Below are 13,647 nucleotides of genomic sequence, written 5' to 3' on the forward strand. Positions count from 1 at the left end.
ATTTGGAGAACTACTGCCTTAGCTAATCTCTCTGCACCCATCAAGACTCAGTGCAAATTCTAGCTCCTTACTGGGAAGTTCCACAAATGTCCCCAGGTGTATCACAGGCAGTCAAATCTGCATAACTTTGACCAAATGCACTAATCGCTTTGAGCCTCAATCTCTTCATATGTAAAACAGGGATAAGAATACCTCCCTCATAGTTGTTATAAAAGGTAAATGAGAGAAATGAGTTCAATACCTGGCACATAGAAAGCACTCAATAAATGTTAGCTATTCTATATTACTTTTATTAGCAGTAGTAACAGTACTGTTTACCTGCCAGCTTAAGGACAGAGACATCTCCCTCAGAGACACAGAATTCTCAGATGCAGAAGGGACATTAAAGACTTTTTAGTCCAGTTTCCCTAACCTAGCTGTCAGTAGCATCACCTGGAAGCTGTTAAAACGTCAGATGATTCGGTGCCACCCAAAACTAGTAACTCTGGAAACTGGGACAAGAGACATGGGCATTTGCATTTTCAACAAGCCCCCAGGTACCACGCTTGGGACCCACGTATCCGGCCCTTGTATCTCACCTAAACACAGGGAAATGGAGGCCCAGGAAAGGGAAGCCCCTTGCTCATCCAGGGCCCCAGCCAGCTGTCAGCTGACTAGGGATCAGAAACCAGGTCTCCTGATTCCCAGTCTAGTCCTTTTCCCACTAAGCTAGACTGCTTGGATGCCATCTCAACAACCCCTAACCTCCAGCACAAATCCCCTCTCCAACATACATGAGCAGTCCAAGGGCTTAAGTACCCTCCATGCAAAGAAATTCACCATGACAAAGACAGTCAATCCACTGCTGAACATCTTATCTCTAATGTTTTCTTTTATTCAACCAAAATACTGAACGAGATACATCCTTAGCCCAGCATACAAGGTTCCTCCCTGACCTGTTTCCTGCTGACCCCTCCAGCCTCATTTCCCACCAGAACCTCACTTGTCCCTAACTCCCAACCAGACCGTGGACAATGTTGTTCTGGGGGGGTCTCACTTCCACAACGTCTAGCATGCAGGAAAGGAGGTTCAAGGGTGAGTGGAAGGGGAAGGACAAAGGAAACTGAGGCGTCTTTACTCCTAGGCTCATACTATAGGGCTCCAGAACTCAGGAAAGCCTCTGCTTTGCCAGCATAAATAAATCAAGTGTCACTGATGAAAGAAATTAAAGATGATACAGATGGAGAGATATACCATGTCCTTGGATTGGAAGAATCAACATTGTGAAAATGACTATACTACCCAAAGCAATCCCTATCAAACTACCAATGGCATTTTTCACAGAACTAGAACAAAAAACACCACAATTTATATAGAAACACAAAAGACCCTGAACAGCCAAAGCAATCTTGAGGAAGAATAACAGACCTGGAGGAATCAAACTCCCTGACTTCAGACTATACTACAAAGCTACAGTAATCATGGTACAGGCACAAAAACAGAAATATAGATCAATGGAACAGGATAGAAAGCCCAGAGATAAACCCACACACATATGGTCAGCTTATCTTTGATAAAGGAGGCAAGAATATACAATGGAGAAAAGGCATCCTCTTCAATAAGTGGTGCTGGGAAAACTGGACAGCTACATGTAAAAGAATGAAATTAGAACACTCACTAACACCATACACAAAAATAAACTCAAAATGGATTAAAGACCTAAATGTAAGGCCAGACACTATAAAACTCTTAAGAGGAAAACACAGGCAGAACACTCTATGACATAAACCACATCAAGATCCTTTTTGACCCACCTCCTAGAGAAATGGAAATAAAAATAAACAAATGGGACCTAATGAAACTTAAAAGCTTTTGCACAGCAAAGGAAACCATAAACAAGACAACACTCAGAATGGGAGAAAATATTTGCAAACAAAGCAACAAACAAAGGATTAATCTCCAAAATATATAAACAGCTCATGCAGCTCAATATCAAGACAACCAACCAAATCAAAAAATGGGCAGAAGACCTAAACATACATTTCTCCAAAGAAGATATACAGATTGCCAACAAACACATGAAAGGATGCTCAACATCACTAATCATTAGAGAAATGCAAATCAAACCTACAATGAGGAGCTTCCCCGGTGGCGCAGCGGTTAAGAATCCACCTGCCAATGCAAGTGACACGGGTTCAAGCCCTGGCCCAGGAAGATCCCACATGCCGTGGAGCAGCTAAGCCTGCGTGCTACAACTACTGGGCCTGTGCTCTAGAGCCCACTAGCCACAACTACTGAGCCCATGTGCCACAACTACCGAAGCCCACGCATCTAGAGCCCGTGCTCCATAACAAGAGAAGCCACCACAATGGGAAGACCGTGCACCGTAACAGAATAGCCCCCAGTCACTGCAACTAGAGAAAGCCAGTATGGAGCAACGAAGAACAAGTGCAGCCAAAAATATATAAATAAATTTATTAAAAAAAAAAAAAAAAAAAACTACAATGAGGATCACTTCACTCTGGTTGGAACCAATGATATGATTAATAATTTTTCTTATAATCTTTAGGAAAATTTGAAACAATTTAGTCCTCAGAGTTAGAGATTAGCCCTCATTCTTTCTGTGTCCTGTTAAAAAGAAGTACAGTTCTGTATTTCAGTAAGAATTCTGAGATCCCAAATAATATTATTTCAAAAAAAAAAAATCTACAAATAAATGCTGGAGAGGGTGTGGAGAAAAGGGAACACTCTTGCACTGTTGGTGGGAATGTAAATTGATACAGCCACTATGGAGAACAGTACGGAGGTTCATTATAAAACTGAAAATAGAACTACCATATGACCCAGCAATCCCACTACTGGGCACACACCCTGAGAAAACCATAATTCAAAAAGAGACATGCACCACAATGTTCACTGCAGCTCTATTTACAATAGCCAGGACATGGAAGCAACCTAAGTGTCCATCATCAGATGAATGGGTAAAGAAGATGTGGCACATATATACAATGGAATATTACTCAGCCATAAAAAGAAACGAAACTGAGTTATTTGTAGTGAGGTGGATAGACCTAGAGTCTGTCATACAGAGTGAAGTAAGTCAGAAAGAGAAAAACAAATATCGTATGCTAACACATATATATGGAATCTTATAGAAAAGAAAAAAAGGTTCTGAAGAACCTAGGGGCAGGAAAGGAATAAAGACACAGACATAGAGAATGGACTTGTCACAGGGAGGGGGAAGGGTAAGCTGGGACGAAGTGAGAGAGTGGCATGGACATATATACACTACCAAATGTAGGGTGGCTAGCTAGTGGGAAGCGGCCGCATAGCACAGGGAGATCAGCTCGGTGCTTTGTGACTACCTAGAGGGGTGGGATAGGGAGGGTGGGAGGGAGACACAAGAGGGACGGGATATGGGGATATATGTATACATATAGTTGATTCACTTTGTTATACAGAAGAAACTAACACACCATTGTAAAGCAATTATACTTCAATAAAGACGTTAAAAAGTCAGTCAGTCGTCACACCTCTGTGCTCTTGCAGCCAACCTGAAGTCTATTTTTGAAATAGAATTTCTCTTACCAGAAATGCTTTGGACAACACTCTGCTGGAAGCCACCAGACACCACAGAGCCTTGCACCTCACTGAGGATGACAAAGCCTACCTGCACTTTGCTCCCACACTCTCCCACCTCATCCCCACTCTTCCCCTGCAGGATGACTGGTACACCTCCATGTGATCTTTCTCTACTTTACTAGCCCCAGTGAGACACCTGCTCCCATGTGCCCAGATCAGATCACATCTTACCCCAGTTATAGTGTTACTCTTGGAAGACTTTCTCACCTCTGGATTCCCAACACCTAACTTAACATAATTACAGTCTGCTGCTTCATGGTAAGGAGCAGAAACCATGCCATGAGACCCCGGACAAGGTGCTTAAGCCCCTCTGAGCCCTGGGGGCAGAACAGCTTCTTCACCCATCTCCCCAGCAGCTACCAGAACAGGGACTAGTGCGCACAGCAGGTTCAGTAAATGGGGAATTCACATGGTCATCTATGACTTGTTCAGTAACACTACTGGCAACAGGCACCCTAACTACAAGTAGTTAGACAAATACAGTACATAGTAGGCACACCATTATACACCCTGTGGAAGAAAGCTGCTCACTTAACATTTGTTTAACAATGGGTAAACGCAGGACAACAAAGATTGCAGTCAGACAACTGCATTCTAATCCCACCCCACTACTTAGTTAAGTTGTTGCTTAACTGCTCTAAACCCTCTCCAACATGGGTCCAATGAGACCTGCCTCTTAGGATTATTGTAAAGATTAAAGGAAGTAATTGTTTATACAGTAACTGCCTCAGCTACAAGAGTATGGTGTATTTGTCAAGATGCTACCTTTAAGGAGAGCCCAGAATAATCAACTTGCCATTCAACCTCTTCTTTGGAGGGAAGAGAGCAGAGCAGTTAAATGCTGGCTGACTACCTGGGCACATGCAGCTACAAGTGGAACAAAGGGGTGCAGTTCTAAACTTCTCGCCAGACTCTTCCTTGCTATTCTCATGAAGCAACAGCCTCTCACAAGTGCCAAGTTGAGGGAAGCAATGTGCCCTCCCTGACTGCTGATGAGTAAAGTCAACTTTGCATTTTCATGGAGGCTCTTTCAAAGCCTGTTGACAGCAGTATGGTCTGGTTAATGTCAGGGCCGACAAAGTGCTGAATCTCCAATCCTAGAGTTCCACAGCACAACTGTGCACAACTGAACGCTAGTCCTTGCTTCCCGTCACACAGTTGCTCAGCACCTCAGTTTCCAAACTATTCTCTCAAATGCTTTATCATCTGAGACTCAAAATAGCCTTGTGAGTCAGGTCAGCACAGAAGGTACCCTTGGGGGCCCCAATTTAAAGAGAAGTTAACCCAATCAGGGGACCAAGCAACTTGCCCAGACACCCAGCTGGACTAGATGGAAGTTAAGCAGCATGCAAAGGGGACACAAGACCAGAGGGCAGGTGGACAAGGGTTTCAGGCTAGCTTGCAGGAGCAGAGGCCACGGAGTATGACAGAACAAACACCTACCCTGAGGCACAAAGCCCACCCTCTAACCTCGCCAATAGTCACCATGCAGGAAGGTGGGCCTACTGTTGATTCTTCTGATAACTCAAGAGGCTAGGAATCTGGATTTTCATGTACGGTTTGTCCTATTTTGAAATGCTTTGCCCGTCCAACAAAGCTTACTGACAAGACTGCCAGTTCGTGACGTTTGTAATATCCTAGCCCAGGCAGTTCCCCTAGAAAAACAGACTCAACCAGAGTTAGTCACAATTCCCTTCAAAGAGACTACTGGCTGAATGACTGCAAACTTTGCCCTCCCCAAGCACATCCCAATGCAAAAGTCTACACACCTTGTGACTTGGTCACCAAACTTCACCTCATCAGGCTCCCTGCAGCTGTGCCCTGTCTTCACACCAACCCCTAGTACCTCACTCTGAAAACCACCTCCTACCCTTCGGTTCTTGCTCCACTGCTTCTTCTAGCCCTGCTCCTGAACTTTGTGACCACAGGCCTCTGGGGTCACCCCCCACCCCCGCCCACCACTGCTCGGCTTCATCTCCTGCCCTGTCCTGAGCCATCCCAAATATAACCTCTCCCAGAGTCTTCTGCTTCTTGCTGCTCACCAGCCCACCTCTGCGCCTACACCCTAGATCAGTCCTGGGGAACTGCATCTCCACCAGGTATGGATGATCTCTGGCCTCCACGCGCTGCTCATTTAAAAATGCCACTCACCTCAAATCCCTTAGGGATTCCACACCACCCATTAGCCATTTTGGTGAAAACGGAAGTGTGCAGACCTAAATCCCCCACTCCTCCAAACTCTTCCTATACACGTAGACCATCTGATCTTATTTCCTGGTCCTATTAAGGGAGCAGAAAGCACATTCTCTAGCAAGGGAAGCCACAAGGCCATGGTTTCCACAAACCCAAGTATGCAGCCTCAGCAGAGCCACAAATGGAACTACACCCAGCCCGCCCTCTGCACCCTGGGCCAGCAGGTTCAGGCCCCTCACTTACCTGGTCACATCCCTTCCCTCCCAGGCTATAGCTCCTTCAAGTCAAGGCCTCTCACCATGCTCTCTCCAAAATAGTCAACCACTCCTTCCTGCAACCCTCACATGCCTTCTGCTATCATAATTCTTGCTTTTTCCTGGTTCCCCTTTCAACCCAACCAGCCAAGCAGTCCTCTACTGCTTCCTGAGTTTTCTCTGAAGCTTTTCATCCAGTGACATAGTTCTTAATAGCATTTATAAGCTTGACTCCTACATGGACCCACTTAAGGTAGAAACCAATCACACACCAACCTCAGGGAAGAATGACATCCAAAACCCATGAACCATTAATGCTTCTTCTGTCCCCTCCCAAACATCCAAGCTCTCCTACTCATGTTTCCTATCCTCTCAAAGGACACCCCAACCCCCCAGCAACCTTCAAACAACCCCCTTCTCAAATCCCCCAACCCCACACAACTGATCAATAACCCACATTTCAGGTTCTCAACCTTGATGCTTAAGCCAGTGTGAGAATAAGCATCTGGCAAAGAAAAAGTAGCGCGAGATGACCCTCAATGCTTCATAAAACCCATGCACAATAAGATTTACCAAGCAATTACACATTACACACAAATATTCACCACTCTAGAGCCTTTTTCAAATTCCCCACCCACAATAAACCACTCATTCATCACATAAGCACAAGCCCGCAATAGACAAGTAACAATCTTGACAGATCCTGTTTACTTCAGGATAAATGATGAGAATGCAATCTAGTAACTTAATTTCTATCAAGGCCAGCAAACTTTTTTCCATAACAAAGACTAAGTGGGGTTCTAAGACCAAAAAGGAATTCAGGTTTCAAGAGTCTCTTTCAGAGACTGACCAACCATAATACCAAGTATTAACATGAGCACACCAGACTGGCCCTACATGCTCCCACGCTGCCAGTACTCTACACCCTGACATCTTTGTGCCACTAAAGGGAAGGACAAACACCACCCCAACATAGCAAGTTTTCACTGAATGCTTAATGGAACATGTGAACTTGGGCAGCACTCTAAATCTGTTAAACAGCAAACCAATTTTACAGCACTCCCAGTAAACTTCAAATATATTCCAAACAACCAGATATGTAAAAAGTCTTAGTTTATTAACTCTCTCATGAAAAATCTGCACAATCACCACAGATACAGTCACTGCAGAGTCTTTATTCCTTCTGTGAATTAAAGAAAAAGAAAAATTTAGTTAGCAACTGCCTTTAAAAATTAAAGTTCAAAGTCTTCAACAAACCCCAAAATTAATGACACTCATGCAGAACGAACATTAGTAACCTAGACCATATTAAGTTTGTGTGATCTTAACACAATGTAAGCATCAAGATATAAAACTCACAAACATTCAAGTTAGGGGTGAGACAAAAAACAAGTTTTGACAACAAAACCGTGTCACTGCTAGTTTTTAAGAGGCACAATTCTTGAGAGCATTTGTAAATATACTTCTAAATCATTTCACATGCTCTATTTTTAATGACTGTCAACCAAGGAGTCTAGCGATCTAAACGAAAAGCTTGAATTATACCTGTTGTCCAATCTCCAGCTCACTGAATCAGTGGCAGGGAAGGGGGAAAGGAGGGAAGAGGGAAAAGAAACATTTCATTAATAGTCTCTTTTCAAACTCCTAAATAATCTGCATGCAATCAGATAACCTTAATCACTATTTTGTTCTCTGCAATTGTATATAGAGCACTCCCTAGACGCACTCAATGATTTTATTCCACCCAATTTTGAGAACAGCCTGCCTGATTACTATGGTTCGTAGGCTGCCACTGCCTACTTACAAATGAAGGCGCCTCTGCTTTGCTCAGCAACACCGTGCTGGGCACGCTAGCACCATCAACAGACCTGAGAATCACCGCAGACTGAAGTCTCATTTAACCACAAGGGGAGAGCTCTAAATGATCAAGCAAGTCTTTTAAAACCTGTCTCAGTTCAGTACTTAAAAAGCCACCATTCACAATCAACACAAGTAGTGTGAATTAGTATTTAAAAAGGCAGAACTCAGCTGATGTAAAAAAAAATTGAATTGCTCTTCAAACATGAGACTCTTCCTTAATTTAAAACAACTCTATTATACCCGAAAGGTGCAACTCCAACATCTGAATTCCAACATCTAAGTTCAAAGGACATTACTATGCCTTTTTTTATTTGAGCCAAAGAACACACGTGCTCATTTATGCATTCCTTTTCCAGCCGCTTTTCAGAGCAGTGCTAGTAAAATGCACCAGTGCAACCTGAAGCAGGAATAGTGATAGCTCAGGTCCCCACAGGGCTAAACTCTGCACGTCACTGCTGAGCACTAACAAACGGGACTCAAAGGCTGAATGAAGAAAACAATGTGTAAAAAAGTCCTTCAGATCTAGATCAGAACACAAATATTGACTGTTTTTCAACTTCTGGAACTTCTGTCAACAAGTATACTAAGCCTCACAAACAGGGAGCGGTTCTTCTAACTAAGCAGCAAGCCGTTCCTCTGGCAGTCCATTACCACAACTCTGTGGCACCCGAAGTCAATGGGATTACAGCCCGGAGCAGGCACACCACATTTACTGCCTGGTCTGGCAGGGAGTCACGGTGAGAGGAAGCATGTCGAGTGGTGACCACCACTGTTTCAAAACCTTACTAGCCCCAACCCACTCTCAGCCCACTTTACATGCTACTGGTTTAGGCTGCTCAGATGTGCAAATGTATTTAAGTACCTGTGGAAAAAGCGTATTTATCAAAGGATTTGATGTGAATATTCAATTATCTTGGAAATTTTCCAATTAAAAAAAAGGGCATCAGGTGGAAAGCTGGAGATCAACTAATAAAAAGCAATGGGACAGTAAAGGAGACAGTAAAAGGCAGCTTTGGGTGTGTGCTCCCGGGACAGAGGCTTTGACAGATTTTCTGGACCAGTTTATCACCAAAGCTGCCAGAGAATCAACCAATCTCCAGAGTCCCCAAGGGAAAGACTGCTCATGAGTGGATGAGAGAACCCTTCCGGAGCCCTGTGTTAAGTAAAGCCATTTCCTGGGTATGTGGCACTCTGGAACACAGCATTTCCCAAGTGCCAGTTAAAAGCAGCTACCTTCCTCCACTGGGGCACTTCACAACTTAACATGCATTTTTGAGTTTCCAAAATAAACGTCATTTAAAGTTTTTCTCCTTTGCCCACAATATACTATCGTGAACCGTAGCAGTGGTGTTATAATAGACTATACTACAAAACTCTCTTCCGAAAGCCAACATGCAAAGCATCAAAGCAAACTTAGTGAAGGTGATGCATCCCCACACCGTGCTCACAATCTCAGTACCTGCTAGACACTTCATTTCTGATGAACAAGAATTCCAAGAAAGTAGAGGGAAAAGGCAAAAAAAAAAAAAAAAAAAAGTTCACAGAACACTTGATTATTTGTTAATTTAACAACCCAACACCTTAATTCCATTCAACTATTTACAATTAGCTAGCAAAGCTGGTAAAAAGCTGATCATTAAAATCACTTAAGTCCTGACTAACTGGAGAGGAAAGCAATGGAGAACTGTGCTACCTCTCCAGCATGCCAGGAAAACACAGGCCACATTGATTCAGCGGTTCAGTCAGTTGTCAATTTTAAGAAAATAAGTCTTGGGAAACTAGATCTGCTCCCCCTTTAACAATCTTTGTAATTAACAGTAAAATGAAAACTTTCCTGATAGGACTTGCAAGGCACCCACCAGGATCACTCTACCAATCACTGAACCGATGTGGCCCCACGTTGTGCTAGTCTGTGAGCTGACAAGGGGTGGGCAAAGCTACTCTACTGAGGTGTTAAGATACTACATTACGTGGCTTCTCAAAACAGGTTACCTTCTGTAATCCAGAAGAAGTGGGAAAAGAACAAACATTAAGAAAGGTTATTAAGAAAACAAAACCCCACCTTTCTACAAACTAAAAACCTGGAATTGACATTTCTGTATTTCCCTTGATAAACTATACCTTTTTGCCAGCACCAACATTGGCCTTTGCAGTCCCCCTGACTTTCTTCATTCTGTTCTTGCGTTCCTTTCGCTGTTTTCTCGAGGTCTTTTTCTTCTCGTACAGGCCATGCTAAAAAAGAAAGGAATATATATACATATACACGTAGGTGACTTGCAAACATCAATTTATCGATACATACTAATCCAGCAGGGAAAGTGACCAGGCTGGAGCTCAAGAAATACAGCTTCAGAAGTCAAAACTCTTGAAGTACATTTAACAATACATGTTTATGCTAAAAAAGAAACGGTCATCAAATTGAGAGATAGCACGAACAGAAAACAGCACAGGAAAAGTGTGCACTCAACACTCCATGCGTGCTGTTATGGTTCCGAGCCTACAGTTCGCTAGGTCTCCACATTTTCAGGGTCTCTTCCATTTCAACTCCCTGTTGACTACCCATAGTTGACAGAGGAATCTCTCCCAAGAACTCTACACCCCCACGGAGCCCGCATCCAGCTACTCATCTTCACTCTGCCCACTTCTGCATTTGCTCTTCCTGCTGCCTACAGGAATGCTCCCCAATCTTTACAAGGATCTCGGCTTCACTTCACCTCAGCCAAGTCTCCCAGACCACCCAATTAAAAGAGTACAGCATCTATCTACCACATACCTGTTCAATGGAAAGATTTTACCTAATAGCAAGGAGGAAAAAAAGGTAAAAGGGGGCAGACACAAGAACAATTTCAAAGTAACAATCCATTTGCTCATTCACAATTTAGTATGTAAGCTAGGGAGTTTGCCCCGGTCTACTGCTTACAGTTGAGCCCTGAACAACTGTGCGAATATGGGTGCCAACCCTCAACACAGTTGAATACCTGAGTATACCTTATAGCTGGCCCTCCACATCCACACTTCCCTTCCCATCTGTGTCGTCAACCAACCTTGGATCGCTGTACTACAGATTTTACTACTGAAAAAAATCTGCGTGTAAGTGGACCTTCATAATTCTAACCCATGTTGTTCAACGGTCAACTGTAGGTGATTGTGCAGTGCCTGGTACTCAGGAAGTGATCCAAAAGCTTTCATGGTTCCTGGCAACCTATGAAGTTAAGTCCAAACTCAGATGTTTGGGAATAAAGATTTCACTTAATTTGGTGCCAACCTACCTTTATAAACTCATCCCCCTACCTACTTCCAGTTTCTACCTCCAGGAGCACTGCTTTACCTGCTCTTCTAGACCCAGCTCAAATGTCACCTCCTCAAATCCTGCAGACCCCATTCTGAACTCCTGTACTCTATCTATGCATTTATCAAAGAACCATTTCTCTCAACCCCGTAAGTCCCCCCGCAGACTGCCTGCTTTTGCTCATTCCACTGCCCCCACAACACAATGTTACTGAAAAAATGTCTTCAGCAGCTGTTAAACAGAGAGGACACCTACTCTTGCAAGCCTGTGTTTGGGCTCATTCTTCTTTGCGTAATCCAAGGAATCGTAAATCATGCCAAAGCCAGTTGTCTTGCCACCACCAAAATGGGTTCGGAATCCGAACACAAAGATGACATCTGGTGTGGTCTTGTACATTTTGGCTAGTTTTTCCCGAATTTCTGTCTTAGGTACTGTTGCCTTCCCAGGATGAAGGACATCGATGACCTAAAAAGATTACCAAGTTTAATGTTTATCATAATTAAATACATCTTCAAAACTGAATAACAACCAACCTTTGACGTACCATTTGTTTCCGCTGAAGTAGTCGGTTGGTCATGAACTTCCTTGTCCGGATAGTTACCGTGTCGTTCTGAAAATATAACAACACTCATTAATAAAACTATTCAACCTTTTCTTGACCCGCTGTGATTTTCCAAGAGCTAGAATTGCAATGTTCAAATCAGCAGACCCTGTGGCTATCCATCTGTGGATAATTAATTAAAAATAAACAACATTTAAAATGCAATTCCTCAGCTGCAGGAACCACATTTCAAATATTCAGGAGTCATATGGGTTAGTGGCAAGAAACCTTCAATAAAAGAAAAAAAAAAATGAACAAATTCCCATCTCCTCCTAACCCACCTAGCATAGTGCCTAACTCACAGGTCACCCCATCACAAAAACAGCATCAAGAAAACACGCTCAACAGCCACATTCTGAATCTGTCAAGATATTAAATCTGGAAACGCCTTACTTCACTTCATTACAAAAATCACTCTGCAGCAAGGTTTCTCAAACCTGATACTTTGGTCCAGCTACTTCTGTGCTGTGGGGACCGTCCTGTGCATTTTAGACTGTTTAGCAGCATCTTGGACCTCTAACCACTTGATGCCGGTAGCACCCACGCTTCCCAGTTGTGACCAATAATGTCTCTAGATTTTGCCCACTGTCCCCTCAGAGGCAAAAATCACCCCAGTTAAAGCCCAGTTCTTTGGAGTAAAGCTGTGATTCTATAAATGTTAATGTCACGGCACCCTGTTTATTGCATTCTGCACAGATGTGACAAGCATTGCACCACCTCCTTGTAAACTACCCTTCTTAAATGACCAACGCTACACCCCACAAAAAACTGTACCCCCTTCTGAATGGCCCCGTTGCTCTTTTACACTGAGTGACTACCAAGGAATGTGGGCATTCAGCGTGCTTACACTGACTACAAAAAGAAGAGCTCTCATAGTAGACTGATTGCTAATTTTCGACTGCAGTCTGAAAAACCACACCACACTAAGTTCACTTCAACAATATTCAATTCTTGAAAGTAAGGGTCAAGGGAAAAACAGCTCGCAGATAGAGTGGGGTTAAAAACGGGTGCACCTTCTAATGAACTAATCATAACAGGTCAAGCCTTAAAGTGGCTCCTCTTCCCGGGGCCTCAGTTTCGCCCCTGTGAAACAAGAGGATCCATTCAGCTGACAATATTCTAGCTTACACGTGGGAACGGTTTCAGTCGTCGCAACTCGCCCGGGCGCTGCCAACACCCTCTTCTCCTCCTGGGCTGCCTTCACCGGCGAACCGCCTACCCCAAATTAAGCGTTCAAGTGCGATGTCTCTCTCCTCACCCTACCCCCACCCCACCCCAGCCACTAGACTCCACGAAGCCGACAAACGCAGCAACCGCTCCCGCAGTCCCCATTCCGTGGACTTCGAAGCCCGGCATGTCTGGGTCGACAGCGCAGCCCTGACTCCGCGCCGGCGGCTCCCCGGCCCTGGGCAACCGGCCTCCGTCAGACACGGCCAGGTAAGAGCAATCGGGTTTGGGCGGCCGTAGCGCTAACGGTGGGACCAGGGGACGTAGGATGGCCCAGATATGCGTCGGATGATCCTTGGACCCGCAGAAACTCACCATAATGACGGCTAATCTTCAAGCAGCCAGGAAGGAAAAGAGAACTATCTTCCGCCAGCCAATCATATCAACGCTCACGGAAGGACCCCGGGAGACGCCGGCGTGGGGGCGTGGCCAGACCGCGAGGCCGACCGCGCCAATGCCTGATTGAAAGTGTCTAAGACCTGGTTTCTTCGCTCTTTCGCCACACCCCCGGAACGTGAACAGCCAATCCGGAGGGGGAACAGTTTGGGCAGACCAGGTTTACGCAAGCAGGTGTTCCACTTCAATTCATTATCTCGAACTGT

General features: G+C 44.3%; 1 protein-coding gene across 3 annotated transcripts in view; it reads right to left on the reverse strand.

Moving 5' to 3' along the window:
- RPS24 (ribosomal protein S24) overlaps positions 1-13,432 on the reverse strand; it is a 440,821-nt gene extending 427,389 nt beyond the window's left edge. Inside the window, exons 1-7 of one of the 3 annotated variants that reach the window (XM_059053211.2) lie at positions 13,361-13,424; positions 11,762-11,827; positions 11,473-11,682; positions 10,050-10,160; positions 9,388-9,405; positions 7,614-7,635; positions 7,165-7,251 (exon numbers count right to left, since the gene is read on the reverse strand). In XM_059053211.2, coding sequence (XP_058909194.1) covers positions 9,400-9,405; positions 10,050-10,160; positions 11,473-11,682; positions 11,762-11,827; positions 13,361-13,363 — 396 coding nt within the window. In that variant the 5' untranslated portion in view covers positions 13,364-13,424 and the 3' untranslated portion in view covers positions 7,165-7,251; positions 7,614-7,635; positions 9,388-9,399. Of the gene's footprint in view, positions 1-7,164; positions 7,252-7,613; positions 7,636-9,387; positions 9,406-10,049; positions 10,161-11,472; positions 11,683-11,761; positions 11,828-13,360 lie in introns of those variants that run through there. The other 2 variants (XM_059053212.2, XM_067025269.1) reach the window with 2 other exon arrangements.
- Positions 13,433-13,647: the final 215 nt, after the last annotated feature.

Source organism: Kogia breviceps, chromosome 2 (assembly GCF_026419965.1).
Source record: "Kogia breviceps isolate mKogBre1 chromosome 2, mKogBre1 haplotype 1, whole genome shotgun sequence".
Classification (NCBI taxonomy): Eukaryota; Metazoa; Chordata; class Mammalia; order Artiodactyla; family Physeteridae; genus Kogia; species Kogia breviceps.